A 25,664-nucleotide genomic window follows, 5' to 3' on the forward strand; every position below is an offset into this window, starting at 1 on the left:
TGACCCTGGGCAAGTCACTTAACCCCCATTGCCTAGCCTTCACTACTCTTCTGCTTTAGAACCAATACATAGTATTGATTCTAAGATGGAAGGTCAGGGTTTCAAAACAATCTCCCAAAACAGAATGGTCGCTATCTGGATGGGAACAGACTGCCTTGGGAGGTAAGGAGTTCCCCCTCTGTAGGAGTCTTGAGCAGAATTTGGAGACCACCGGAGGGCATAGAGGAAGAAAATGGTTTTAGAGATGGGCTGGACTAGATGCCTTTCCAACTCTGTAATTCCATGTTTCTGTATTTCCTCAAGACTTGCTTGTTACCATATAACTGAAATTTACTAATCGATATGGTAGTGTATTTGACTTAAAGAGTAAATATATAATTTTAAAAATTCTAAAATAATTTTATTGTTATCTTCTTATTTTTATATCATAGTCATTTTGGAGAAATAGCCTCTATGCTCCCCTTCCAACATTGAATCTTCCCTTGCAAACAAAGAAAGCCAGTAAAGTCCAACCCCCCCAGGACAATATATATGACATTGTATTCCAGGATTTCTCCACCTCCTTACCTTGAAAAGTAGGTCTGGGTATTAGATTAGATAGACTGAAGAGCTGAAAGACTGATTTTCTCTTTTGCTCAAAGGCAGTTAATTATAAAAGCCAACTTTCTACTTCTGGAACTTGATGAAAGCCTGGAGATTTTGAGTCTAGTAATTCTAGATTTAATCTAATTTAACAGAAGTTCATTTCAACAGACAGGTAGTTTGATGATACCACATTCTACCAATTGCCTAAAGGAATAAGGAAGAATAGCTCCCCGCTGACAAATCAGACATTTTTTGTCCTGTCCTGGATTAAAAATGTTTGGCTCCATTTGATCTCAATCCTTTTGACCATTCCTAATTCACTTCAAGTAAGCTGGACAGAGTCTAGAGTTTGATAGGAAGAATGACTTGGATGTTAGACATCTGCAACTGGAGTTTGTTTCAATGAATACCTTGAAGAAATAACACTGAGATATATAATCTTCATTTTCCCCACTAAGTACTTGTTCAGTTCTCAGTCTATTGATCTGTCTCCCTCCTCCTCCTTTTCTGTCTCTGTCTATCTTTCTCTTCCTTTCCCCCCTCCATTTTCCTGCCTCTGTGTCTGTCTCTTACTCTCTCCCTCTACACACACATAGATAAGCATATTTTGTACCCTAAACTGTTCTCTTTTGATCATTACCTTAACATGCATATTCTTTTCTCTCATTATATATGGCAGGCAGAACTTTAGATGCCAGGCAAACATTTAAGTATTTCAGGGTGGGGGAGATGGATTTTGCACAATAATGAAGTGTAATTCAGCTTAACTAGCATTTTATCAAGCATTTAATATATGCCAGATACTGTGCTGGGAGAGCTACAAAGACAAAACCTAAATAATTATTGCCTTCACGGAGCTCACATCCTGATGGAATTGATTCTACTTTCTCTACCTAGAATTAAGAATTGTCCTGATGATCTTTGTCCCCAAGTCCTAACTGCAGAACCTCTAGAGATACACCTAACTCTGACTTCAATTCATACTTACCTTTCCTTAAACAATATCTTCATAGAAATTTGCTTTTCTGTACTTTTTGGCATGGTCAACAATGCATATGATTCTCCCTCATAATCGGTAATTGGAACTATCTTTCATGGGACTTCTCTTGAGTTTTTATGGTCTCTAACTGGCTCACTTTCCCCTTCCAGTGTCTAAGAACGTTTTTTTCTGCTTCTGGGGGACCTTTGCTATTCTTACCTTTAACTAGAAGCTTTAGGTAAGAATGTCAATTGCTATCAGTATAGACCAAAGTGTGGCCTCAGGACTGAATATTTTTTTCTATTTGTTTTGTTTCTTTTTTTTCCTTGTTAATATCCATGAGTGACACCAGCCTAAAAATTTTCTTTCTCTAACTTAGCCTTAATAGTTTTGAAATCAAGATCCTCTTTGTCTTATAAAAAGTATGAGAATGCCGTCTTTGTTTTTTTTCTTTTAAAAAGAATACAAATTAAGGTGAATTTAAAAAAAAAACACAAAACTCTTACCATCCATTTTAGAATCAATACAACGTATAAGCCACCCGAGGCAGACATTTTTATGCACCATCATATTTATGAACAAAAATAATATATCACAATGGTTGCTAAACTAGTACTTAAGGTCTTGTGTTCTTCACTCATCATTCTCATTCCTGCTGAGAGTACGTGCCACAATCCAGTCTAGCCCAAGCTTCCTGGAGTGTTCATTTATTTTGTTTTTGGTGGGAGGAAGGGAGGATGAACATGATGAATTTTTTAGAAAACATACACAGAAAAACATATTCCATTATTTGTTTATTTAATTATCTGTTTTTTGAATGAGCTTGAAAATGTTTATACCACTGCTATTAATTCCTAGACACTCCACTTTGAACTCTCCTTTATAATAAAGAAAAAGCCAAGCAAAACTAACCTACAAAGTCTATGAAACATTTTATATCCATTCATTGTCCTCCATCTTTCTTTTTAAAGGAGGGTTATCAAGTTTAAGGCTTTTTCAAGAAAAGTAACAATTCTTTTTCTGAAAGTTATGGTTTACTTAGCCTCCTTAACTGGCTAGGTCAAGAGTTATTTGTCCTCTTCTCTTCTCCTTCTCCCCATTCAATCCTCAGGACCGCACTCTGGGTCTGCCATGGCCAGTTGTGACTTGGGAAAGTTCTAGATTTCCTTTCTTAGCTGGTGGAGGTCAGGAACTTTGACTCTGAAGTGGATCCTAATTCTGGCTCTTGGCTCTACTCCAAAATCTTGACAACTGTCCAGAACATTGAGATGTATTATCTTTGCTAATTCTTGGCTAGGAGACAACATCTGGATGTCAGTCAAAGATTTACTCAGAGCAGGACATGAAGAAATCTATGTTTTGGAGATAGGGTTGGAAAATTATCCCTTAATTAAAGAAAGCTTTGAATGCCTAGTCTGGGGTTATAGTGAGGTAGAGCATTGGACTTCGTAGGCACTTAATCCAGTCAATGCATTGACTGGTCATCAAGTCAGAAAGGCCATAGTTCAAATCCTGCCAAAGAAAAACATACTAGCTTTCTGACTTTGAGGAAAAAAAAACATTTAAATTCTCTGGACCTCAGTTTCCTTATTTGTTAAATGTTGGAATTGGACTTGATAGCTTTGAGGGCCCTTCTTATATACATAATGATATGAAATGATGTAGGACCAGAGGACTAGAAATGGAAAACAATGTAGTTGGGGAAATAGGCCAAAAATATGGAACAAAAACAAAATTGGGAGGTGAATGCTTATACTGTAGATGTCTTTTAAAAATACATCTGGAAGAAGCTAGACAGTTCAATAGATTGAGAGCCAGGCTTAGAGATGAGAGGTCCTGGGTTCAAATCTGGCCTCAAATACTTCTTATTTAAATAACCCTGGACAAGTCATTTGATGCCCAATGCCTAGTCCTTACCTCTCTTTTATCTTGGAATCAATACACAGACCTGATTTTAAGATAGAAGGTCAAGAGTTTAAAAAAAGAAAAGAAAAGAAAAGAAAATTATACATCTAATTATTTCTTTTTGAAATCATGTATATGATGGGGTTTTGGGGGAAAAGTATTTATAGTTTCAAATTAACCCAAATACCTCAGGCTACTTATCAGAGGATCATAAATTTAGTATAGGAAGGGACCTTGGAGACCATCTGATCTAAGACTTCATTTTCCATATGGGGAAACTGAGGCCCAGGGAAGTGATGGTTATTGTTGAAGGTCACATAGAGGATTATAACCATGAATCTGCGAGGGGTCATAGAGTCTAAAGCCTCCTCATTTTACAGATGAAACCACCGAGGCCCAGAGCTTTAGTGACTTGCTCAGTGCCATCCAGTTATCAGTAATTAGCTTGGGATTCGAACCTCTCAATCAAACTTTCCAAATCCAAATTCAGTTCTCTTTGCACCATACATCCTCCCTCTTTTCTTTTCTTTTTAAAAAAAAGCTTATTCCAAAAGTGACATTTCTCCAAAGAAAACAGACTGTGGATCCGATTTTAACTCCTCCAGTCTCGTGTGTGTGTATACGTATTGCGTGACTATTTGAGCAAGGTGACATATGGTGCGATCCGAGGTGCTACAACACAAGGCGGCGTCTCTTTACCCAACACGTTGGAGATGAAAAGCAAACATTTCCTTCCGTTGGTCTCGGCCAGGGGCCAGGGTGGCAGGTCTCCAAAGGGCGTCTTCTCCACCGCTTGACTCTTCTCCGCTCACTTAGGTAAAGAAAAAGGAGACAAGCCCTCAATTTTGTCCCTGGACAGCTTCCTTTGATTCTTGACATTTACTGGTACAGAAAACAAATAATTCTTTTGATGGCAGATCTTAGATCTTATCGTTGTTTGGGCTAATTCATATCAATGATTTCCTCATTAGTCATTCTTTGCTGCCTAGAAAGCAAAGATAAAAGACAGCAGGAGGGAGAGAAAGTTTAAGACATGACAGCTGGCTCCTTTTTTTTGGAACTGTAATAATGACACACATTTGTTTGGGGCTCTAAGTGTTATGAAGTGCTGACCTCATGCTGACTCAGGGAGGTCCCTTGTGGACGTGCTGCCTACGTTTTACAGATGGGAAAAATGGAGGATCTCTGCCCTCCGTCATCCTGGAAGCGACCCTCCACGTCATTGAAGCAGCCTCCCATTTCAGCCAGTTGGAGGGAATTAAAACATAAATCTGCCAGATTTAGGCCCAACATAGAGAACTTAGGATCATAGAATCAGAGCTGAAAAGAACTGCAGACATCATTTAGCCCCTCATTTTTTGAGTGGAGTAAACTGAGGCTCAGATAGGTTAGTAAAACATAAAATCATATCGATAGAATCTGAGGCAATATTTGAACCCAGACTCTCTGACTCGTAGATGGAGCTCTTTCCACTGACTCCCTCTTGAGTGAGGCTGACCAGCCTCTTCCCCTTTTGTCCACAGTGACCACTTTTCCTGCCACGTGTTTCCAAGGACAGAATAAAAATCCTTCAATTTCTGCAAGGTCCAGGCTTGCCTTGTTTAGATTCTGACTTTGCCCCATTGAGAAGGTGGCCGTGGGCTTGTTTCTTTAGAGAAGAGGTCTGTCTGGGTGTTTGAAAAAGAACAACTTCTCAGTGTTTTGAGAGAAATGTAGGAGTGTATGGGTGGGAGAGTCTTTCCAAGAAGTACGGAGCAGCTTCAAGAGAACCCCAGGAAAGCCCAAGCCCTGATCTTTGAACTTCTGCTAAAGGATCACTCGTCTATCATTCGTGTAATTCCTACCTGAGAGTCCCTGTCCTTCCGCTGGGAACATTCCCAGACGAGGCCTCCCCTCCGGCCGTTCATCGCTTTTTTCTTTCCCTCTTTTTTTGTTGGCTTGCTTGCTTAGGCTGGTGGATTAGGAAGCGGGATAGATAGGTCAGCTCTGTTGATAAACAGATTCTAGTTCAGTTCTCTGGCTCCTATATTGAGAGTCGGAGCAGAGGAAGTGTATAAATAAGAGAGGATACCAGGAAACACAACCAAAGTATCTGGCAGCCAAAAAAAAAAAAAATATAAAGGCTACGTGCACACACACACACACACACACACACACACACACACACACACACACTGGAAAACAGAGACACAGACACACGGACACCCACACAGACACACACAGACACGCACACACCCTTTAAACCACCTCTGATCTGGAAACCACTTGTTTGGGACAGAACACTGAGAACCCAAGATTTCGTCACAGAACCTGGGTTTGGTTCTTGGCTCCAAAGATCCAAGATTTTCTCTGGGTGAGAATGAGTGGGTTGAAATCCATGATGGCCTCTCAGACCCCTTTCAGGTGCGAGTCTATGATTCTTTAGTTCCGAGTCGCCTAACTTATCTCTGGGTCTTGGTTGTTGAACCAGAGGACCTCCAAGGTGCCATCTACCTCTAAAGCTATGACCCTACCACTCTAAGTCATTTAACGCCAGTGGGGGCCTCAGTTTCTTCTTCTGTAAAATTAGAGGATTGAACCAGATTGTCTCCAATGCCCCTTCTAGCTCCAGACCTGTGTTCATAAAACAATCATCTTTTTCTTTTGAGTTAAAAAAAAAATTCTTGTGTTAGAGGCTGTCAGCTTCTTGTCAGGCTCCCTTCCCCCTCCATTTTTATTACTGTGATCTCTGAGGTTACTTGAAAACAAAAATACTTCAATTAGTTTTTATCGTGCTTTTTTTCTCACTCACCTGCAGAGCCCGGCGTTTGCACTGTATTTGGAGACCCCCACTACAACACTTTTGACGGACGGACATTTAACTTTCAGGGAACATGTCAGTACGTTTTGACAAAAGACTGCTCCTCCTCTGCCTCACCCTTCCAGGTGCTGGTGAAGAATGATGCTCGGCGCACCCGGTCCTTCTCTTGGACCAAGTCTGTGGACCTCATGGTCGGTGGCAGCACAGTCAGTCTCCAGCAGCATCTCACAGTCAAGTGGAATGGTACCCGCATAGCCCTGCCCTGCGAGACGCCCCATTTCCATATTGATCTGGATGGCTACCTCCTGAAAGTGACAACCAAAGCAGGTGGGGCTCCCAAGAGTGGCGCCTTCTGAGGGTCTGTGGCCGCCCTCCGGGTCCTCCCCAGCCCCCTGTAGGGAGCATCAGCCCTTGGCTAGGAATCCATGCATGATGGCGTTTCTCTTCCCCCTGGGTAAGCCCCAAAGTGCGGCTTGTCCAAATACAGCTGTTGCAGCCTTTTCACCCCTGAGAAAAGGGCAGACTGGGAGAAATCAGTGGAGTGGCCATGGAGAGCAAGCCTTGGCACTGGCTGCATATCTTGCCAGCCTGCTGCTCCGTGGAAGCCCAGAGAATTCATCCGGGTTAGTTCTCGCTGCGAAAACAGCAAGCGCGCCTTCCCTGCGTCTTCTTGCTCTCTGTCTGTCCTGTTTCCATTTTTAGGCTATGAGGGGATGTCCGGCTTGGAGCTGTCAGCACCTCCTCCAACTTGGTGATGTGTGTTTTGACATCTGTGGAAAAGAATGCTCTCTGGAGAGCTGCTCTTTGGAAAGACAAGCCCGCACTAGAGCTGTCTCTCATGAGCCCGTCCTGCTCCAAGGAGGTCTCTTGCTCTAGCATCAGGTCCAGATTCCCCAGGAGCACAGGGTGCCCTTAGGAGGTCCTTCTCCTCCAGAGCTGTGTGTCCTGGGAGCTTCTACTGCCATGTGGGAAGAGTAGATCTGTGTGTGTGTGTGTGTGTGTGTGTGTGTGTGTGAGACTAGCATTGGGTCTCCCATGTGGACACTCTCCTTAGGTTTATGACCAGGGGGACTATTTACAGCCTTGGTTCCTCTATTGTTCCATCTGTGGCAAAAAGCTTCTGCCTGGGACTTCCCATCCCTCTTAGACTTCTGAAAGGTGACTCTCCCTTGCCCTGCTACTGCTCTTCCTCACCGTTTCCTAGCCTTGCCTCACGGATTTGGTGTGTTGACCCTGTGGGCAAATACATTACTTGAACCCCCAAACTCTTCATGGCAGGCATATTGCAAAGTTGGTCACATAGAGGGCTGGACGTGGAGTCTGGAAAACCTAGGGACAAGTCCTGCCTCACATGTAACTAGCTAGATGTCCTTGGGTAAGTCATTTATCTATCTCCACTCCTCCTCAGCCCTCCTTTCTGAAGTTCAGGTAACTTCCTTTGATTTGTCTCCTAAGTTCCAGGTGGGTCAGAATCTATGTTGCTGGGATAAGTTCCTGCACCATCAAAACCAGAGATTCTTGGTGCATTCGTGTCTGGTTGGCTAGTTTCTCCCAGTGGAGAGATTAATTCCCAGGTTACTCCTTAGGAAAACTAGAATCCTTCCTTCTCCCAGTAGACTAGAACCCAGCATTCCACAGCGGAATCCATCAGGCCTCGAGAAAGACCCCAGTTTTTCAGACCTTTTTTGGGGACAGGTTGTGTTTGGTACCTTCTCCGCCATGGCCGTTAAGTACACACTGAGGGTCTCATTCTGTCTCTATATCATTTCTATCCTTAATATATACACATAGACACACACACATACGTATTTGCATGCACACATATTTATGTGCATGGATGTTTGTTGACATAGCTATATATCACGGTGACTTACGGAATAAACAGCCCTGAGGGGGATGCCCACATCTATGAAATTTTGAAGGAAGTAAGTTCAGAACTGGAGAAACTACTTCCAAGTAAAGTTACAAAGTTATCCTTTCCTTTGAGGACAAAATGGCAGCCTGGTGCCCTAAGCACATCGGTGCAATTTATTAGAGACTTGTCGCGCTCTGCTTTGGCTCTGAAGGGTGTTCAATCACTTCGGAGAGTATTTATTTATATTTTCGCACATAACTGACGAAGGGGGAAACCCTGGCCGTAGCCAAGTCTGGGCAGTGGAGTTCTAGTGAGGAGTTGATCTCAGCAGACCTCTTTCTTCTGAGCCTTGGGTGGGAAATATGTTAATGGTTCGAATTCAGGGCCAAAGGTTTGTTTTGCTAAACTGATTTGAGCCCATGGAATGCCAGCATGGATAAACAAGGAGAAGAAATGGAGACATTTATTATGATCGTGTGTCAGGCCCGTGGAGACCCAAAGGTCTTTGGTTTGGAGGGAGGAGAATGTTGAATAAGAATTTGGGGGAGCCCTCTCTAACAGCAAGGAGGCAGATTTCAGCTCAAGTGATCACTGGCTAGAGCAGAGAAGTTGTGTTGGTTTTTTGTGTGTTGGTTTTCTGTCTCCTGATTTTCAGGAAAAGAAAGAGCAGAAAATCCAGTGTGAAGGAGAGGTACACACTTAGCAAATACAGTTCTCAGACGAGAACAGATTTAGGGCTGTGAAGGACCTTGGGGGTTCATCAAGTCCAACCACTTTCCTTTTATAGCTGAGCAAACCGAGACCCACAGTGGGAAAATGACTTGCCTGAAGGAACTCTCAGGTATTAAGGAGCAGAGAGGCTCGTTTTGCAATAAGCCTGTGATGCGCAGTCCAGCTAGGCCTCTCCTTTTCTTAATAAGCCACTGCAGCTTGTTTCTTTGGGGAGACCAAATGTTAGGGCACAGCCAATCGTGACGAAGGGAGGACTCAATAACGGCTCGCTCTTGGCCCCAGCTGAGCACGATAGATGTGAATGCCGTTATGAGCTCACTCCCTCTCGGAACAAAAGGATTTTGGATCTTTTAGGATTAAAAAGACCAAAGGATGCTCTGGGTTTGCTTAGAGCGAGCTGGCAAAGAGAGACTGATGGAATGAAGGCCCTCCAGGAGATTAGCTCGGTCTGTAAAATAAGCAAAAGGAATTGGCTGCTATCAAAATAGAAACCGGTCAGGATCGCCCTGAAAAGTGAGAGACATCCCTGGGCTTGAACTCAGGCCTTTATTTTCTTCTCCCATTGCTGTTAACAGAATGCCAATAATCTACGGACGGCTCCTAATAATACCCAGCTGAATAATTTCCTGAAGAGAGAAACGCAAAGTCTTCAACTTCCTGGGGGAAAAAATATGAAGTCCACTGGGCCTTAAACTGTGCTTTGGGATTATCCTCTGAATGAAAAATATTCCATTTCAAAACAATGGTGTTCTTTCCCCAGACGGAGCCAAGTCCCTCAGCTTCACCCTCTGCAGATGTTTTCATCACCTATTGTTGGCTTAGAATGCCATAGTGTTCCTCTTGGTCTCTGTGGGCTTTTCAGTTCGTAGCCAGAGGTCGATTATTGTCTGAGATGAGAGAGCAATTATTGCAAAATAACAGCTGAAATGGACCTTGCAGCTGGGAGCGGAGGAGGGATGGGGGAAGAATGTCTGTGCCTGCTGCCTCAGTGGCTTGAGGACTTAGCCCTGCATTGTGGGCTTCTCAGAGGGATTCAGTAGGAGTGCGGCGGTCTTTGAGCATGGCTGGAACCCAACTGGAATGGTGCACTCACTAACCCACAATGGCAAGAGTTTTCGGGAGGAAAACCAGCCCACACTTCAGGCCTCCCACTCTTGTCAGGTCTTAGCATTTTTCCACAATATGCCCCTTTCAGCATCTGCTTTGCACCCCCTCGTAAGTTCTCTCCAAAAGAGCTAGTTCTTGCGAAGGAATACCCATTTGCATCTAATGCCTCCGTACCTTTGTCCAGACTATTCTCAGATGTCTGGAATATCCTCCCTCCTCGTCTCTGCCTCTTAGAATCCTTTTGGGGCTCACCTCAGGTATCACCTCCTATAGGAGAGCTTCCCCAAGCCCCTTAGTTATTAGTACTTTCTCTTCCTCCTCAAATTATTTGAAATTATTATTGATGAGCCCCCCCCCCCCAGGAGAATGTAAGTAAGGTTCTTGATGGCAGGGCCTGGGATTTAAAAAAAAAAAAGGCGTTTTGTTTAGATTTCGAATTTCCAGTGGTCTGGTACAAAGTGGGTGCTTAAGAACTGTTAAGTTTAACTGAATTGGCTCGGTTTGGAACATAGCTTTCCTTTTGAGCATTTCCTACAGACCTATCCTTGTCATCTCCAGAATATGCATCCAGATCTTTGGTGCGAAATCCTAAAGAAATCCATCTCTCTCTCAAGAAACTCCAAGGGAATAGCTATGAATTCGAAATCAAATCAACAACAAATCCAACCATTATTGATGATTTTGAGCTTTACCTCAGAGGGACAACTTAAAAAAAAACAACACCCTTCCCAAATTACCTTCTGTCTTGGAATCAATGCAAAGTATTGGTTCCAAGGCACAAGAGTGGTGAGGACTATGTAATGGGGGTTAAGTGACTTGCCCAGGGTCACCCAGCTAGGAAGTGTCTGATTGTCTGCAGGCCTGGCTCTCTATCCACTGAACCACCTAGCTGCCCTTTATGGCCAACTTTTTTTTTTAAACCCTTAACTTCTGTGTAATGGCTCCTTGGTGGAAGAGTGGTAAGGGTGGGCAATGGGGGTCAAGTGACTTGCCCAGAGTCACACAGCTGGGAATGGCCAACTTTTAACAAATTTTCAGGTCAAATCCTCCCTCAGGACAAAGCAACACAGTTAAACAATAGGCTCCAAGGCAGAGATTTTGTCTGACAATATATACCCTATTCAGTCCCAGTAGGCATTCACTTTCTGTTGGGAGGGGGAAGCTATGTTTCATTATTCATCGTTTCAATCAACCAGTAAGCATGCAGTAAGACTTGGCCATGGACCAAACTCGGGGCCAGGCACTAGGAACTCACAAAAACAGAACAGCGCCTGCCCTCCAGGAGCTTATATTCTAATAGTGAAGATATAATGACTTTAGTCTCTCTCTTGGTGATTTTTTATCACCAATTTTATTGGAATTTTTATGATTTATAATTTTAAAAAGTCTATCATTCCTTCAGTCAAAGGACATAAACACAGGAAAGGAAATGAGAATAATAACGTTACCCTCCTGTGATCACGGATGGGGGTTATGATTCCTGTAGAATAAGTGAGTGAAGAACAGTAAGGCAAACCACTGACTGGTGGAGGGAGGAAATTGGAAGACCGGGGAATGCAAGGGAAGGAATGTGGCCACTCTTCCCAGCTGCAGATGTAACACATGCTTCAGTTTTAAACTTCAACATCTGCCAGTTACTTTAGTCCAAGGTCTAGGATGGAGAATGGGGGAACTCATCCCAGCTGCAGAGAGAAACACCAGCCCATCAATCCCCAAGGGGCTTCCAAAATGCTTCATTGAGGAGGACGGCCATTCAAGACATCATATTGAAGGCTTACTTCCTTAGTTACAGCTCATTAGCTTCTCGCCTTTGAGTATTATAATCACCTTTCCATGAATGTGCTCAAAAGGAAGATATTATACCATGAAACGAGCAGGGAAAGTTGAAATGGAAATGCCACAAATGTAGGAAAGGGAAACACTGATAGACTCTGCAGCTAACTTGAACAATCTTCTGTAGGCAAAAGGGCCATAGAGGTAAAAATGAGGACACCGTAAGGATGGCTTGACCCACTCTGTATTGTCTCTCTCCTCTCCCACTCCCCATCTTCCATCATATTCTTCCATTGTTTGGTGAATAAAAGTAGCCACAAGCTTTCAGAGAGCTTGATAAATACCTTGAAATATCAAATGTAATAACCTTTAAAGAGTAAGATGTGCTTTCTAGTTCGGAAAAATGTCCAGCTCAAGAGTTACCTCCTACAATGAGGCCTTTTCTGATTCTCCCAGTTAATCTTGGCTCCCCAAGAACCATAATTATGTTTCACATATTTTTAAAACTACTTATTTGTGTATATTTTGTTTCTTTGGAGGGGAGCTAGGTAGCACAATGGATAGAGCACTGGGCCTGGAGTCAGGAAGACTCAGCTTCATTGTTTGGTTCAAATCTAGCCTCAGACACTTACTAGCCTGGGCAAGTCACTCGACTCTGTTTGCCTCAGTTTCCTCATCTGTAAAATGAGCTGGGGAAGAAAATGGCCGGTCACTCTAGTATCTTTGCCAAGAAAACCCCAAATGGGGTCACAAAGAGTTGGACACAAATGAACAATGGAATTGTTTCCTTAGAATAGAAAGTGAATTTTTTGAGGGTTGGAACTTCATTCTTTTTTTCCTTTTGTGGCCCCAGTGTTTGGCACATAGCAGATGCTTAGTAAATGCTGGTTGAACTGAATGGAATTGACTATAAAAAGCTGGCTGACCTTTGGAAGAGATTGTAGGAGAAAAACTCAGAATGAAATATCTAATAGAAGGATTGTACTTTGGGTTCTTTCTTTGACTCTTTCTGTTCAGAAGCAGGAAGCTGTCACAGGGAAGGTTTCTCCCATGTTATGTTTTGGCTTATTGCCATCTACTTCTCAGTTAGTCATGGTTTCTTCATGATAATCATCTCTGTGTTTCAAGTAATTGTCCAATATTTCTTACTTTCCTTTCCTTCAGCCTACATTACTGTGATACAACATGGTGTAGTGGTTAGAAGTCTTGTCTGGGAGTTAAGAAGATTTGAGTTAAAATTTTGACTCTGGCACCCACCATCTGTGGGATCATGGGTCAGAGTTTGAACTATTCAGCGCTCTAGGCAACTTTCCAAGTGATATAGGAAATGTAATTGCTGATCTGCATGGTGAAAGGAGTTTCCATTCTAGGAGATTTCTGATACTGATGAATTCAATCATTTCCCCCCCCCCACTATCCCATTTATATTTAATCAGATGATTGTAAAACATCCTTCTTTAATTTTCCATATAGTCTACTGTGTGTATTATCTTCTATGTCTTAGATGGAATTTGAATGAATCCACATTCATTGGCTCAGCCCTCTATACTAAGCTAGCCCCATTCCCCAATACCATCTTTTATCTTCATCTCTTACATCCATTCTGTAGGGTGTCAAGTCCTGGCCTAAACAGGCATCTTGCCATCTGCCCTGCAGCTGCTCATGTAACACTCTTCTATTCCTTTCCTCCCTCTCCCCAATCCTTTTTGCTCAGGGAAAAATAATTAAAACCAATATTACCAGGAAGGTCATGAAAATGGAATATCCCATAGTTCTATATGCAATCCTTGCAATTATCTAGTGCAGGTTTTCTTTACCTATTTTTTTTTAATATTATAAATCTCTTTGGCAGTCTGGTAAAACCTACAAATAGACTTTCAGAATAATGTTTTTAAATGCATAAGATTACAAAGAAAATTAATTACATTGAAATACAGGTATCAAAGTAATGTTTTTTTTTCTTTTTTTCTTTTTTTATTTTAAACCCTTAACTTCTGTGTATTGACTTATAGGTGGAAGAGTGGTAAGGGTAGGCAATGGGGGTCAAGTGACTTGCCCAGGGTCACACAGCTGGGAAGTGTCCGAGGCCGGATTTGAACCTAGGACCTCCCGTCTCTAGGCCTGGCTCTCCATCCACTGAGCTACCCAGCTGCCCCCCAAAGTAATGTTTTAAAAAATCATGGATTCCAGGTTAAGAAGCCCTGGCCTAGACCAAGACTTCTTTCCCTAACCTCAACTCTCCAATATGTGCTGGACTTCCCTTGAAGAATATAAGCCCCTTGAGGGTAAACTTTTACTTTTTAGCACCCATTACAGTGCCTGACACATAGTAAGTGCTTCATAACTGTTTGTGTATCAAGGATTGAATGCCTGGCTAGTGCTCTGGACATCTCTGTATAAATTGCTCCCAGACAAACTTTCCTATGGATTTCCTGATGAAACTATTTTGGGAGCAAGCTTTCACCGCCACCTTTCCTGCAGTCCTGACCCTGTCTTCCCTACCATGTGTGTTGGTTGTAGAATATCCCCTTTCCCGGTGCTTCCTGGAGCACGGAATCTTTGCATTTGTTTCTACAGAAACTCAGTTTAAAAGCCACGGGCTTTCTTCCCAGATTGCTGCCTCTGACAGGTGTCTCTACTTCCCTTCTCTTTGATGTGGCAGTGGAGTGTCCTACCCATATATCAATGATACTTGGCTTTCATTCTCTTCCCTTGGATGACATCCAAGTTTAGGGAGTATGGCTTTTGGAATCTCACCAGTGGGGGAGTTCTTATTGATCTTGTTTCTTTGTGATGTAACCATATGTCAGCTCAGGGGCCATTTGATATCCAGGGAGGACTTTTCCACTGTTTTCAGACCCATCCTTTTTGTCTTCCCTCCCGAAGATGAACCATTTGTGATGAGTGGCCAAGATTCTGATCTTTCAGGGAAACAGACTTTAAACCTTTCAAGAAGGGACCTGTAGTATTCTTTTCAGTGGCCTCATTGTGTTCTCCAATTATGCCAGAAGAAAAGGCTTTTCTTTCATTTCACAGGAGCCTAACTGGGGGTGGAAGGCAAGGGGCTGAAAATTAAAAAGCACATGGAGAACAGATATTCCATGTACTATTCTTCCTACAACTTCTCTGTTCATAATCACATGCTAAAAGAGTCTAATCCTCTTTTATGTGAGATCCCACTCTTGCAACTATGAGTGTGGGTACTGAAGGCTCAAAACAGAGATTTATGTTCACATAGTGGTAGAGTCGACAGAGTGCGAGGCTTCAAGTCAGGAGGCACGAGTTTGAATTCTACCTCTGATACTGACTGGGGCTGCCTGGGGAAATGACTCCATGTCTCAGAATTTCATTTCTCCCTAATATAAAGTGGAAATAATGCTTGCACCATGTAACTAACTAGAGTATTGTGAGGAGAGAATTTTGCAAACTTTATGTGCTAGAAAATGTGAACCACGTGAATTCTAAAACCTTCCCTCATCCTCCCAGTTTGAAGCTAGCCCAAGATGATTTGGACAGACCCAGTAACTAAATCTGAGGAACTAATAATCATAACAACATACATTTGTATAGTGTTTGCAGTTTAAAAAAGCACTTGCCTCATAAAGAGCATGTTTAGGGAGGGTGATTGGTAATATGACCATTTTATAGCTGAGGAAATTGAGGCCCAAATAGACTAAGTGAATTACTGTTAGTCACAATAATAAAAGAGCATTTGCCAAGTATCCATAGGGCACCCTGCTCCGATACAAAGACAAGCATAAAACAATCCCTGCTTTCAAAGGAGTTGCTTTCTAATTGGGCAGACAGCATGTATAGAATACTTCAAGATGCACAAAATATTTCCTTACTAATACTGGTGAACTAAGTCGTATATGTATTTATTTTCCCATTTTGCAGACATGAAAATCAAGCCTCCGAGAATTGAATTGAATGTGTCCTTAGTAATATTCTTAATAAATTATGAAATTAGAATGTGAATCCAAATCTTTTGATCCCCATTTCCAGGGATCTTTCCACTGCATCATGTTATTTTTTTTAGACATGATGGACCTGTACAGGGGGCAGTCTTAGAATGGATTCTCATCCTTTTCTCTACCTCTTGGTACCCTTGGCGTTCTCCAGGATACAACTTCGATGCCATTTCTATAGGAGGACTTTCTTTATCTTCCCAGAAATCCCTACGCTCTCCCTCTTGAAATTACTTTGTACTCTGTATTAATTTAATTGTGTATTCTGTGATCTTTCAATAGAATGGAAACTCCTTGAGGGAAAGGATTCCACTCCTAGCACTACTAATTTGTTGACATGTAAATAACAGAATAAATATGCTAAGTAGATGCAGATTTAGTAATAAATACTAGGAATATATGAATCAAACCTTATTAAAACAAATGCCAGTATAATAAGTTTTTTATGTGTGCCATAAAAGTGCACATACCAACTTTCGCAGTCCAGCCAATGACCTAATTTAATTTTATGTACTGTCAAATAGAGCTAGATTCCACTACAGTAAATGGATCTTGATGGCTCTTGGACTCTACTCTAAAGAATTGGCTATCGATTGCCCACCAAAGACAAATGAACTTGGTTTCATCGTGAATTAGTAGACTCTGAACTTTTCTTCCCTTCTCTTCTAGGGCTGGAAATCTCCTGGGATGGAGACAGTTTTGTAGAAGTCATGGCTGCCCCACACCTACAGGGCAAGCTCTGTGGACTTTGTGGCAATTACAATGGACACAAACGGGATGATTTAATTGGGGGAGATGGCAACTTCAAGTTCGATGTGGATGATTTTGCCGAGTCCTGGCGAGTAGAGTCCAACGAGTTTTGCAACCGGCCCCAGAGAAAGCCAGTGCCAGAGCTCTGCCAAGGGACGGTGAAAGTGAAGCTTCGAGCGCATCGCGAGTGCCAGAAACTCAAAGCTTGGGAATTCCAACCTTGTCATTCCACTGTAGACTACACGACATTCTATCGGTAAGTCTGGCCTCCGGAGGGCGTTTGGGGAAAAGACCAGGGAAGGAAACTCACAAGGAAAAACGAGTACAAACCCATATTTGTGTAGATGGTTCAAATAGAATCGGAGTGACTGATCAACACCTCTTTAAGTCCCAGAGGCCAGTCTGGGTTCGATAGAGCCTAAACTCTTGTCCAGATTGAGGAGTCAGAGTGAAATAACCCTTATGGACTTCAAGTGGTTAAACATTCTCTTTTGCCTACAGAAGGCTTCATGAACTCCATGACTACATTTCAAGGGGTCCATGAATTTGGACTGGGAAAAAAATGCATCTATATTTCAGTGTAATTGGTCTCTCTTGTAATCTTCTGAATTTATTTTATGCATTTGAAAATGTTATTCTGAGAAGGGGTCTGTGGACTTCACCAGAATGCCCAAGGAGTCCATGGCACACAAGAGGGTAAGGATCCTTGATCTAAAACATATTTGGGCTTATCCAATAGAATTACTTTGCATTATACCATATGTTTTATTGTACCTCTTTATGATGGTATGTCATACTATGTCATTATCATATTATATTTGGCATAGATCTGGGTTGACCTTGGAGGGCAGAGGACAAACTAGAAGGACAGAAGTCTAGGGTATGATTACTTTGCGCCAATGTTGGCAATTATTCTGATTTATCTGATCTAGTTGTTGGTCCCTCCCCCTGGAGAAATAAATTGGTTATTAATCTATGGCCACCACTGGCTCTAACCACCAGGGGGGGATCCAGGCAGAGCGCTCAAGGCAGGCCCCTTGAGCTATGCTCATGTCTCCTCCTTTAAAATTACAAAACGCCTGTGGTCTGAAGCCACAGCGAGGTTATTTTTACTCTTTAATTGCACCAGTTTATTTCCCCTCGTTCTCATTAAATCTGATCCTTTTTAAACATTTTATTTGATCTCTTGACATAAAAGATAAAATTCGATGAAGGCAGCATATGAGGAAGAGTGGAAAAAGCCTACCCTTGTCAGCACAGAGCCCTCAACATGGCTACATCTGCCAAGTCATTTAGCTTCAGCTCATGAGTTTCCTTCTTTAGAGCTGTTTTCCACTTATGATTTAAATTCTCTCCCTATTATTTCCTTCTCAGCCTGACTAGTTCACCTATCTCACTCCCTCTCTGGAGAAATCCAGGCTGTTTCACGCTCACACTCCTTGGGAATGAGTCACTTGGCTAGATGGAGCACATGTGTTGTAATGGACAAAGCCAAGGTGGGAAATGAAATATCCATTGGTTTCTTTAGCAAGGAAGTATGGCGCCCTGGGCATACCTTCATGCTGAAGTTCACATTTTCTGCACTTTATTAAAATCGTTGTCTTCTGTCTTAGAATCAATATTGTGTATTGGTTCCAAGGTGGAAGAAGGGTAAGGGCTAGGCAGTTGGGGTTAAGTGACTTGCCCAGGGTCACACAACTGGAAGTGTCTGGGTCAGATCCATCTCTAGGCTTGACACTCAATCCACTGAGTCACCTAGTTGCCCCTTCAATGAGCATTTATTAAGTATCTCCTCTGTGTCCGTCATCGTGTTAGGTCCTGAGAATACAGAGATAGAAATGAAAGAACTCCCCAACCCTTTTCTCTAGGAGCTTCTATCTACCTATTAGATTGTGCCCTGGAAGAGAGGTGCCATTTTTATCCTCATTTTAGAGTTGAGGAAATAGAGATATACAGGCATTACATGACTTGCTCAGGATCAAGTTTCCAAGATGAGTTTTGAGTTTGGCTCCATTTCATGAGTTTCCTTCTGTAGGGCCCTTTTCCCCTTGTGATTTGAATGCTCTCTTCTCCTAAGAGGTGGAGGTGAGGAAGGACCCTCTCCTCATATGGGGACAGCCTGTGCAAAGGCAAGGAAGTGAGAGATTCAGGTGAAGAACTGCACAAAAGCCAGTTTGGTTTGGACCATGGAGTGTAGGAAGGGGCTCGATGTTCCCAGAGGAGAAGGGGAGACTGACATGACATCTCTGTGGTGAATGGGCTCCTGGTGTCTCCAGGGTTCTCTCCTTTGACTTGAGGCCTATTTCAGAGGAGTGTGATACAGGCAAAAATACCAAACTGGCCCTGAGAGATTGGACCTTTGTCTCTTGTCTTGAAATTATGATTTCTGGCCCACAAAGAAGAATCATAAGAAGAGCCTTGATAGACGCAATGAGAACTAACTTAGTCATGTGTGTGGAAAATAATAGGAATTACATAGCCATATTGATCATTTCCATTTCCCCCTCTTCATCCTCAACTTCCAACTCTCTCTCTCTCTCTTTTTTTTTTTTTTTAATTTTAAACCCTTAACTTCTGTGTATTGACTTATAGGTGGAAGAGTGGTAAAGGTAGGAAATGGGGGTCAAGTGACTTGCCCAGGGTCACACAGGTGGGAAGTGTCTGAGGCCAGATTTGAACCTAGGACCTCCTGTCTCTAGGCCTGGCTCTCAATCCACTGAGCTACCCAGCTGCCCCCAATCCAGCTCTCTTTTTTGCATAATATCATTATCATTTAGAGCAATGGGATAGAATTGTATTTCCTTCCAGAACGAACTTGATTTTTCTAATAGAGTAATCAAAGAATCATAGATTGAATACTGGAAGGGATCTGAAAGGCCACTTAATTCAATTGCATCCTCTTTACAAATGAGGAAACTGAGGCCCTGAGGGGTTAAATGACTTGTCCATCATGGTCTCAGGGTGGTAAATGTTAGAGGTGGGATTTGATCCTCTAACAAGATCCCAATCCATTGCTTTTTTTTTTTTTTTTTTTTTTTTTTTATCATTGTTCCCTGCTAGAGCTCAGGAAAAAGATTCGTAAGGCCTTTCTCAGAATACTTGCGTCTGTATTATTATTTTTAGGTCATCTAAAAATCTGTGGGTTCCCATAAAGGGTGGCTGTGAAGGGCCCCTACATCTGGGTGCTCCATCAGTTGTATATTCTTAGACGTATAACATTGCTGGAAGGAGTTAGAGCCCCTTGGTCCATTGCTGTCCTGGTTCAGCTGAGCCCCACATGCTTCTTGAGAAAGACTTTTCCTTGGTTCACTTTGGAGTGTGGCTGCCCTCTTCAGCACATGTGGCTGGGGGAGGGAGTGTGCTGTGGTCTAGGGGGTTGGGAGGGTGCTGCCGTCTTCTTCTGTTTCTCTAGGCGGATGCCTGGTGGGGGGCAGGATGAAAGAAATCTTAGTACTTGAGAACTTTTCCTTCTGGCTGCTGTCAGGGGAAAGGGAAGATCTCATGTTATTGTTTCTATGAAGGATCTTGATTAATTTCTCCAATGATTTTTCCTGGACTTCTGAATTCTTATCATCTTATTGTCCAGTTTTCATGAAGGCTATTCTTAGCATTCAGAATCGATTAGAGATTCTCATATCTGATTTCCAATTTTTTTTTAAACCCGATATCTGTGTTGATAGCAGAGAAGGCTAGAGCACTGCCTCGGGGGTTAGAGAACGTTGGTTTCTTGTCATGTTGACTGCCTATCATAACTGAGGAAAGTCACTGAATATCCTTGAGGCCTCAGTTTCCTCATCTATAAAATGAGGAAGTGATATCAGAGGTCCTTTCCAGCTCTAGACCTATGATTATAAATTCCTATCAGTACTTTGCAAATGTTTTTAGGACTTGACTACACTTTAAAGGTAGTTCTGTGTAGTTTGTTGGTAATTAGCCAATAGAATGGCTGCACCTTGAAGGCAGGGACTTTTTCTTTATATCTCCAGTGCCTGGCACAAAGTAATAAATACTTGTTGATTGAGGCTAACTGTAGAATTTATTCATAATTAGCCAGCAGAATATAATCTCCTAAAGACAAAGACTATAATATTTTTATCTTGTATTTCTAATCTGGCATACAACATCAATCAATCAGTCACTTTATATCTGAATTCAAATGAATTAACATTTATCAGCACCTACTGTGTGCCAGTCACTATGATAGGTTCTAGGAAAATCAAGACAAAAATGAGACTGTCTCAGCCTGATGCTATGGTGGGCAATAACATGTGTTTAAACATAAGTATTTGCAAGCACTATACAAAATCGATATGAGGTGATTTGGTTGGGGAGAAGAAAATTCAGTTTTTTTTAATTTTAACATTCATTTATTAAATGTCTCCTAAAGGTGGTGCAGGTAGTGAATTAACATTTATTAAGCACCTACTATGTGCCAGGCACTGTACTAAATGTTTTACAAATATTATCTTATTGAATCCTTATAAAAGCCCTGGGAGATGTGCTGCTCTTATTACCATGTTACAGATGAAGAATTCGAGGCAACCAGAGGTTGAATGCTTTGGCCAGGGCCACCCAACTAGTGTCCAAAACTAGATTTGATCTCGGGTCATCCTGCTCAAAGTTCAAGTCCCAGCTAAAATTCCACCTTCTCCAGGAAACGTTTCCCCAATCCCTCTTCCTTCTCTTACCTTCTCCCTTGGTTATTTCCTATTTATCTTATTGATTGTTTGTATGTAGATGATTGCATGTGGTCTCCTCCATTAGATTATGAGTTCCTTGAGGGCAGGAACTGTCTTTCGTTTTTCTTTGTCTACTCAGAGTTAAGCACAGTACATAGTAGTACCTAGCACATAGTAGGCAACTTCAGAGATATTTCTTGACTATCTCACTGGACTACCTAGCTCCTGGGAGGATCAGGAAAGGTTTCATATAGAAGATGGTGAGCTGAGTTCGAATCTTGAAGGGGAAAAAAAAACAGATTGTTAAAGGCAGAAATGAGTAACAAATGCATTCTGGGCATGTAGGAAAGCCATAGAGACAGAATAGAGAGAACAATAGGTTGAAGAAACAATAAGAGTAGGCTATATGTAAGGAAAGTGTGCAGGACTGAATTGAATAATTCAATGGTCAATGGACCATTTGGGGTCCTTATAAAGGGGACACCAAGAACGTGGGTGCTGTCGGTCATCACTGCTCACTATCCTCTTTCTCCTTAGTTTGTTCTGATCCCAAGTAGGTCTGATCTCTCAGGAGATAGCCCGGTCCAGTATGGGAGACTGGAGATGGGGAGGCAGGAGGTAGAGGCATCACTGTTTTAAAGTCAGGAGGACAAAGGGAACTGCAGACTTTTTAAAATGCATCACCCCGCTTTCGCTCCCCAGGATCATTTGGATGCACCCCAGTCACCAGCAAGATACACAAGGATGCATGCAGGGGGTAGCAGATTTCATCTGGTGTCAGGAGACAGAAGCTGCCCTCCTGTAGACATCAATCATTCCAGCTCTTTCTGTCTACCTGTCCTTCCCTCCCTGTGGGGGGGGGGGTTGGGGGTGGGTCACAGCTTGTCCAGACCACATCAGATTTCCATGATGAAGCCTAATGCAAGTTTAGTTAAGACAGAAACCATACCTTACACACGGGTGGGCAGTTCCAAGAATAATAAAGCTGGCCTTGATCTTCGAGTTGGGAGGCGAGCTACGTTACTGGGTTTGGAATTTGATTTGTCTGATTTGTGGAATATATTTTTTTAATCTTCAAAGAAGTATCTGAATGTTTTCTTTAAAGAAAAAAAGAGCAAATTATCATATTGCATATATACAAATCTATAGAAATTCAATTTGATCAAAGCAAGATGATCTATGATGGCTTTCACTTTTTTGTTATCCTATGAAACACTGCATTTGCAGCTCAGTGGAAAAAATGGGGCACAGAAGAGGCATTATGTTGATATTTGGATGAATTCATGATCTCATCAATGTGGGTATTATCATTATTGTTATAATCACAAAATAGTTGGGATGTATATAACACTAGGTTTTGCAAAGAACTTTACAAATATCTCCCAACATTCCTGGGATATAGGTGCTATTATCATTCCCATTTTACAGATGAAGAAACTAAGGCAGGCCAATATTAAGTGACTTGTTTAGGGTCACACTTCCTCTAAATATCTGCACCTGGATTTGAACCTAATTCTTCTTGATTCCAGGTCCAGAACTCTTATCTACTGTGTCATCTTAATTATACTACCAAGTTGCTTCTAGAAATAGGTATATACGCTAATGAGGTACAGATTGTAGCCCTTCTATATCCTTTCACCCTCTGCAGCTCTTGTTCACTTTCCCATAAATCCTTTACAAGGAGTAAATTGAACATGATGGAGGCTTTCTTCTATTTTCCCTGTCATTGTATCAATAGAAGTGGAATATATCAAATTGCCCACGTATCTTTGGCCACAATATCAGCCCTATTCCTTTTTCTGATCAATCATGACATTCACAGATGCAATCCTTAGTGTTTCTCTTGCAAAATTTTTGGTTGGTTAAATATTGCTGCCTGCCTACATCTCCCATGCACCTCTTCATTGCCTTTTGGGTGATCTTTGGTTTTGTTCTTTAGAAACTGTGGGATTCCATTATAGAAAACCACAGGGCATCCCTAGAAGAATTTTATTCTTCAAGAGATGTTTTAACCCAGGAAAGGAAAAGAGTCATGCTGCAAGAATATTTACATTAGCCTTACCTTTTACTTTTATTTTTTTTATTTTATTTTTTTAAATTTTAAACCCTTAACTTCTGTGTATTGACTTATAGGTGGAAGAGTGGTAAGGGTAGGCAATGGGGGTCAAGTGACTTGCCCAGGGTCACACAGCTGGGAAGTGTCTGAGGCCGGATTTGAACCTAGGACCTCCTGTCTCTAGGCCTGACTCTCAATCCACTGAGCTACCCAGCTGCCCCCTACCTTTTACTTTTAAATTATTTTTCAATTAACAACAACAACATCAAAATATTTTCTTTCTCTCCCACCTCCTTCCATCCCAATTGGAAACAAAAATGAAATAAAAGCAAAAAACCTTGTAACAAATATCTGTGGTGAAACAAAAGAAATTCCCACATTGGCCATTTTCAAAAAATGACTGCCTCCATCAGGGCTCTGAACATTGACTCTTTGTCTGGAGATAGGGAGCAGCGTGTTTCATTATATAATCTGGAATGATGGTTGGTCGTTGTGTCTATGGAAGTTCTCAAGTCTTTCAAAGTGGTTTGTCTTTATAATTTTGTTGCTCTATCATTACTGTACTATAATGGTCCTCCTGGTTCTGCTCCCTCCACTTTGTATCAGTTCATACGAGTCTGCCAAGATTCTCTGAAGCCATCCCTTTCATCCTTCCTTACAGTAGAATGGAGTTGTTTGGACCATTGAGAGATGAAGTGACTTATTCTGATTCCCATAGCCAGCATAAACCTTGGAGATGATTTCCAAGTTCTCTGTCCACTATACCACACTGCCTCTTATAGGGAAAAGTACTTTATAAATAGGACTTGGATATCATGAGACAACAATATGACTGATGATGCTGGGTTATTACTGTTGCTGCTGTTCGGTTGTTTTTCATTTGTGTCCAACTCTTCATGAAACTTATATGGGGTTTTCTTGGCAAAGATACTGGAGTGGTTTGCCATTTCCTTCTCTGGCTCATTTTATAGATTAGGAAATTGAGGCAAAGTGACTAGCCTAGGGTCACACAGCTATTGTCTGAGGCCAGATTTGAACTCAGGAAGATGTGTCTGTCTAACTCTATCCACTGCATGCCTAGCTGTTCAGTGCTATATTAGAGACTAACACAATTGGAGGGTGAGACTATAAGCTAGAATTTGTAACTTGGCAATTAATCAGCAAGTCTTTATTAGGCACCTACTATGTCCCAAAGACTGTGATAGGTACTGGGGATGCAAAGTCAAAGACTGAAACGAGAAACATAATTCAAATGGGGGAGACGAGTACAAATATAAAAATGTATACAGTATAAAGTCCTCTTCCATTTGTTACATCACGTAAGATTTTTCAGTAACTCCTTACAAGTCACCCCTCCAATCCCAACAAAAAACCCAAAAATCTGTTCTTTAAATGAATGAAAAAGTATAAAGTATTCATTCTGGATTTTTTCTTAAATATTAAGAAATCCTTTTAAATTTCTAGCTCCACTTATAAAGAAACTACAATATTTGATTAAGAATCCTGTAAAAATGTAATTTGGTTTAATTGCCTAGTTGATTCTCTTTGAGGGAGTACACAATAATTTCATTATAAATGATGTTTCAAACATTTTAACTGCCTACACTGATAAGAGATGACTTAGTCCTAGGCATGCTAATTGATTTGGGCTTAAACTGGATAATTTTGCTTATTAAATGTTGGGGGTGGTAGTCATTGTTGCTTTATGTAGAACTAAATTCCCTAGAGTTACAGAGATTGTGTGTCATTAAGGAATTAACCTTAGCATAATTTTAATTTGATTAGGCTTCATATGCATATAAGAGCAGAATTCTGCCATAGCCTCATTTGCTCCCAGACAACCACATCCCTACTGGCATTCTTGCCATAAGTGAAACTAGATGACAAAAGGAAGTCACATTGGAATTTAATGATGGCTCAATGGGCCCTCTATAGAGAGGGGCAAATAAAGAAGCAGGAGGACTTGGTTTCATCCTATAATCAACATGTTGTGGTGCTTTGGATCATCTCATTGTTCAGGGGTCATGATGAGCATGTGAGTAAAGCAAAAGATCATTGTGATGGTGGTTGTAAGTCACCTATTCAGTCTGTTGTAGAGAATGAAGGGGTAAAGAAGCTTTAGGAAAGACTCAACAAGGTACTGCAAACCAAGCCATGAGACCATTGATTTAGAGTTGGAAACATCTACTTAGAGATCATCGAGTCCAATCATTTAATTTATAGATGAAAATCTATAATTATATATATATATATAATTATATATAGCTATAAATAACTAAACTGATAACTATAACATTTATATAACTCTATCTCTATAATCTATATCTATCTATATCTATCTTTCTCTCTATAACTCTATCTTTCTCTCTATAACTCTGTCTTTCTGTCTATCTATCTATCTGTCCGTCTATCTATCTATCTTTCTTTCTTTCTTTTTCTTTCTTTCTTTCTTTCTTTCTTTCTTTCTTTCTTTCT

At 41.5% G+C, this 25,664-nt stretch overlaps 1 protein-coding gene across 1 annotated transcript in view; it reads left to right on the top strand.

Annotated features, from left to right (window-relative positions):
• BMPER (BMP binding endothelial regulator) overlaps positions 1-25,664 on the top strand; it is a 275,415-nt gene that overhangs the window by 165,889 nt on the left and 83,862 nt on the right. The window contains exons 11-12 of the mRNA XM_044657986.1: positions 6,267-6,596; positions 16,374-16,710. Coding sequence (XP_044513921.1) covers positions 6,267-6,596; positions 16,374-16,710 — 667 coding nt within the window. The remainder of the gene's footprint in view (positions 1-6,266; positions 6,597-16,373; positions 16,711-25,664) is intronic.

The sequence above is a fragment of the Gracilinanus agilis genome, chromosome 1 (assembly GCF_016433145.1).
Source record: "Gracilinanus agilis isolate LMUSP501 chromosome 1, AgileGrace, whole genome shotgun sequence".
NCBI classification, from domain to species: Eukaryota; Metazoa; Chordata; class Mammalia; order Didelphimorphia; family Didelphidae; genus Gracilinanus; species Gracilinanus agilis.